General features: G+C 35.4%; 1 protein-coding gene across 1 annotated transcript; it reads right to left on the bottom strand.

Annotated features, from left to right (window-relative positions):
* Positions 1 to 4319: 4319 nt before the first annotated feature.
* Positions 4320 to 4778, bottom strand: LOC112502460. Its single transcript, XM_025106369.1, has one exon. It carries the CDS (start codon positions 4776 to 4778, stop codon positions 4320 to 4322), a length of 459 nt encoding a protein of 152 aa, XP_024962137.1.
* Positions 4779 to 5155: the final 377 nt, after the last annotated feature.

Raw genomic sequence — 5155 nt, 5'->3', positions numbered from 1 at the left:
AAATGTGGCGACGTAAGTCTATTTTGGTATGAAACCGTATTTTGGGAAATGTTTCTACCAAGCGTGGTAACGTAAGTCTGCTTTGGTTTGAAACAGTATTCTGGGAAATGTTTCTACCAAGCGTGGTGACGTAAGTCTATTTTGATATGGAACTCTATTTTGGGAAATGTTTCTACCAAGCGTGGTGACGTAAGTCTGTTTTGGTATGAAACCGTATTCTGGGAAATGTTTCTATCAAGCGTGGTGACGTAAGTCTGTTTTGGTATGAAACCGTATTTTGGGAAATGTTTCTACCAAGCATGGTGATGTAAGTCTGTTTTGGTATGAAACTTGTTTTAAAATGTAGTTCCCCCAGACGTGGTGACATTTGTCTGTTCTGGCTTTGAACTGAGTGATGGGTACTTCCAGATGTGGTGACTTATGTCTGTTTTGGTAAGTAACCCTATTTTAATGAAGAAATAAGAGTGACATATCAATGAGAGGTGTACCATGGAATAAGGGAGGCATTGTCAGATGTGGATATTATTATAGCTCTTGTTATTATCACTAATTAAATACAATAACTCTAAATCATCATTTCTTTGTGACTTGATGAATTAGATATATTTTTGTTGTTAGAAATAATAATCTATATGCTATTGGGAAGGGGAAGGGGAAGATGATTTGTCATCAGAGGTATTTATTGCCTAAAGTTTCTATCAATGTTTTAGTACATATAGAGGGGCTCTGGTTGGTCTTATATAAGGACAAGAGGACCTCTGGTTATGCAAAAAGGGTTTTAAATACCTTGGGATTTTATAACCAAAGGCTCTGTATGTTTCATATTGAAGCTCTATATCTTAGTTCTGTGTTTAATTCTTTAAAATTATCTTTTCTTCAAAAATATTTATAAATAAAATTTAAGAGTCAGAGGAGCCCTGATTCTAGTTCTGTCATCTTTTCAAATTAAGTTATGCTCTTTTGGATCAAAGGTTTTATTTGGTCTAGAGAACCTCTGGTTGGTTATTATTCTTTTAGATATAGAGGCTTTGTTTCGTAAGGTAGATGAGATCTAGTCTGTGGGACCAGAGGGGCTCTGGCCCATTGAGTTAGAGTTTTATTTTAAACTATGGGTTTTAGAGAAATGCATTTGAATCATGGGTTAAAGTAACTGTTGGCCACATATTTTGATAATCTTGTTGGATTACATTATTTTGCTGAAATGCAAATACTGCTATGTAAAAGTTACTTTATGAGATTTTGGTGTTAATCACCCTACATATGTAAAGAAGGGATTTACTCACTAGACCTCCTGGTCTAACCCTCATTTTGTGTTTTAAAAATGTGCAATGCAAAAACCGGGAGGTCAAGGGATATTAAGGGGAAGGGGAATGTGATTATTTTCCTTATATGATATCTACTTTTGGAAGATCAACTTGATGATTGCTTATTTTGAAGATACATGTAGTTATACATGTCTTAGTGCAGGGATTTTTAGTTTGGAAATTTTCATATGTAAATTTGTACATATAAGAATCCTTGTACTAGTGGGACCTATGTGGTGTATACTATGTATCTTGAAAAATGAAATATGTGTTATATGCAAATGTGGAATTTGGGGGTCTCATAAAAACTCTTTGTTTCTAGTCATGTGCCTTGAACATACATAGTAAAGATACCAGATGTGCACATGTTGTTTCTGCAAAACAAATTTAGAGATTTTTAGGTACCCATTTCATAATGGGTCCTTTAACGTTAGGCTTTGAGATTTCTTTCTTATGTTTGGACGTTTCTTTTTAAGAAGTTGGTTTTCTAGTCGTAGCTGGTCTGCCAGTCTTGGCCTTGGGATTCTGCTTCCTCTGGATCTTATGAAAAATTCTTTTGTTGGACCCAGAGATAATGCAGTGAGAGCCAGAGAAGTGTTCCTTCAAATCAAGCAATAGACAGAGACGTGCAATTATGAAGAAAATTTGAATGATAAAAAGCTTCATTTGATTTTTGAAATTTTAGGGCCTTATTATTATTACAATCTGTCCTAGCATCAGATGTTCTATTGAAGTTCCTATCTAGTCCAGACTTAATTCTTTTTAGAATTGGCCTTTGTCTTCTCTTATGCAACTTTCTGGTTCCTTTTTTCCTTCTTGACCTTCAGAGGTTTCACTGAAATAGAGGAATCAAGTTTTTCATTAGCGATCCATTTCTCCTTCTGTTCCTGTGTGAACTTAACATGCTTATGAAAGTTTGAAGTCGAAGACTTTGGAATAGAAGTTTTAGAATTATTTTCTTTTGCTCTTTTCTCTTTTTCAAGCTCAAGACAAGATTTGGCCTTTAAGCATATATCCATGAAGTCAGGATTCATGGGCATTTTTTTCCTCTTTATCGTTACTGAAACAGATTTAACAGGAATCCCATTTGGAAGTTTTGCAACTTTTGGTTCTGATGCCACTATCTTTGTCTCAGTATGCTATTTATTCAATTCCTCTTCTGACTCAGAGTCAGAATCAAGAAAATATCGTTTGCGACTTCCGATATTAGAGTTATTATTGAGTTCTTGTGGCAATTTAAAATTTTAAAAAACTCATCTGTACTGATGTTGAAAAAATCTCCATCCGAGAGTTCTTTCAATTGATTGAAATTTTGAGATTCCCATGGATATATGTCAAAGCCATCTTCGTCCTTTTTCATGGAAGAGTTTATATCAAGCATTCTGATTAGGATGATCTCTGGTTCACTTTATTTAGATACAGAGCATTGATCCAGGGCTTCAAGCAGGTCACACTCAAAGATCATTCTCACTTTTTTTTGTATATTCTAACATTAAGCATTGATCCAAAGTTTTTACTAAATCTTTTTCAAAATCTCTTCTTAACCTTATCTCTATTTTATTAGGGATGAACTCATCAGCCTTACGATTTTAAGTTTTTTGATCAAAACTACCAAAGCAGAAAACTTTGTCCTTTTGTATGCTTTTCAAATCAATTTGTTTGATTTTTGGTAAAGCCTTAACAGAAGTATAGGATATATTTTTAAATTTCAATTTTCTGGCTCTGGCTCCTATTCCAAACTTGGTTTTCTTGAAAGGTGTTGACTCATATAGAACTGGAAAGTCTGGTTTTTGTTCCTTTGCTAAACAAAATATAGATTCTAAGGTAGATTTCTTCTTGTAGGTAAAGGGGTCTAGGTCTTCAAATCCTAGACCGGTTGTATCCTGTTGAGAATTAATCTTTTCATGCACTTGCTGAGTATCTTGATATTTTTTGATCAAGACTCTGTCTTTTGTAAGCTTTGATCCAATAATTCTCTTTTCTTTTGAAAATAATTTTTGAAAGCAAGAGAATTTAGTTTATCACATTCCTTTTCTGCAATCTTCATATCTTTTTCAACAAGAGCCTTTTTAAGCTCATCATACTCTGACTTGAAGACATTCTCTGTGGAAGATTTGATTTTTAAAATTCTTTGATTTTCCACAGAGAGCTCCTCTTTCTCCTTAGTTAGAAGCTTCGTTTCTCGTTTATAAATCTTCATTTCTTTCCCACTCAATTTTCTCTTTTCTTTCTCTTTTTGGAGCTTCTACTAGAGTTTTCTAAAATCTTGAGATAAGAAAATTATATTTTGTTCAAGCTCTATATAATCATTTTCTGGTGTAGCGAAAACATGTGAATCAAAGGCAGAAGTATCTATCTCATCTTTATTAGCCACAACCGTGCCGCAGAAGAGTTCTTGAGGTTCATCAGCAGAAGGTGAGTGATAGACCTAATTCTCTTGTTCAACCATTAAGCTCCTCTGTGGTTGGTTATACTTGTACTTGTTTTTGTAGTACATATCATCCTTCACCAGAGGCCCTTTGCACTCAGTAGCAAGTGACCTGATTTCCCACATCTATAGAATTTGTCATTTTGCTTGCGTGTTTCAGGTTTCTCATCCTTCTTCTTCATAAACTGTGGAGGTGTCTTCTTTGGCTCATACACTTGCTTCTTGAACCTATCATTCCTTTCCTCTCTACCTCTTCTGTCAAATGTTCTTCTTCCAATCTTTCTAGTAAACTCCTTAGTGATGAGCGCCAAGGATTGTGCACAAGCACTAATGTCATCATCTTTAGGGCCAGATGCTCTGTCCTCTTCATCACTTTCAGCAATCAACACTTTCTTTCCTCTTCTCTACTCTTCTCTATATGCACTCTCTCTGGTCTTCTTCTCTCTAGATGGCCTTGCAGAATTGGTCTCGTTAACCTTAGAGACCAGGGCCTATGTACCACCCAGAGTTGCTTTCTTCTTTTGAACCTCTTTCTCATGGGCCTGTAGGGTACCATATACATCATGCAACGTCCATTGTTCCAAGTCCTAGTTTGCTTGCAAATACATAGACCGATTTTCCCATTCTTCATTCAACCTTTTCAAGAACAACATGTTGTTCTCTTCCTGGGTTCTAATCACATCACACTTTTTGCATTTGTTAATGAGTGTGTTGAACCTATGATAAGTTTGTTCCAGGGACTCATCAGAATGAGCTTGAAAGTTTTTGTATTCATTTAGACATTGGGCTCGTCTATTCTTCCTCATCTTAATTCCACCTTCCAGCTGATCGGCAAGTTGATCCCACAAATCCTTGGCAGATTCACATCCATCCAAGGATTGGAAGATTTCATTGGGAATTGCCATGATCAGTAGCCTTTTGGATTTGTGATCGATTTCGATTATTTTTTTGTCTTCATCATCCCAATCTTTCCTTTCCTTAGGGATCCTGATTGCTAGGATCTCAACAGTGGTAAGTGTAGCAGGAACTCTGGGAACAACAGCCATTGGGATATAAGGACCATTTTTAAGAGACTCAAATAGTTCAAGATCTAGACCTTCATAGAATTTAATCATGCGTATTTTCCATTGGGGATATTCATCCCTGAGAAGAGTAGGGGGTTTGGTGAACCTGCGCTATACATAGCATTCCAGGTCGGATTTGACATTTTGACAGAAAATAGAGTATGAAAAGAAATTTTAATCTAAGAGTGACAAGGTTTAAAGCAACATAAATTGATCAAAGAGAACTTGATGAAATTGTTTAAAATAAAACAATCTTCAATGAAATGAATGATATCAACTGATATTCACAAGAATAGACATACAATGCAATAAAACTCGAAAAACAGGGATCTGGAATGAATAACGATTTCAAAAACGAG

Source organism: Cynara cardunculus, unplaced genomic scaffold (assembly GCF_001531365.2).
Source record: "Cynara cardunculus var. scolymus isolate 2C unplaced genomic scaffold, CcrdV1 Un_Scaffold_1464, whole genome shotgun sequence".
NCBI lineage: Eukaryota > Viridiplantae > Streptophyta > Magnoliopsida > Asterales > Asteraceae > Cynara > Cynara cardunculus.
This window is presented reverse-complemented; position numbering and strand designations above follow the sequence as displayed.

Excerpts from the sequence above, each read along its gene's own strand:
- LOC112502460 (XM_025106369.1), bottom strand. The coding sequence starts at position 4,778 with ATGGCTGTTGTTCCCAGAGTTCCTGCTACACTTACCACTGTTGAGATC.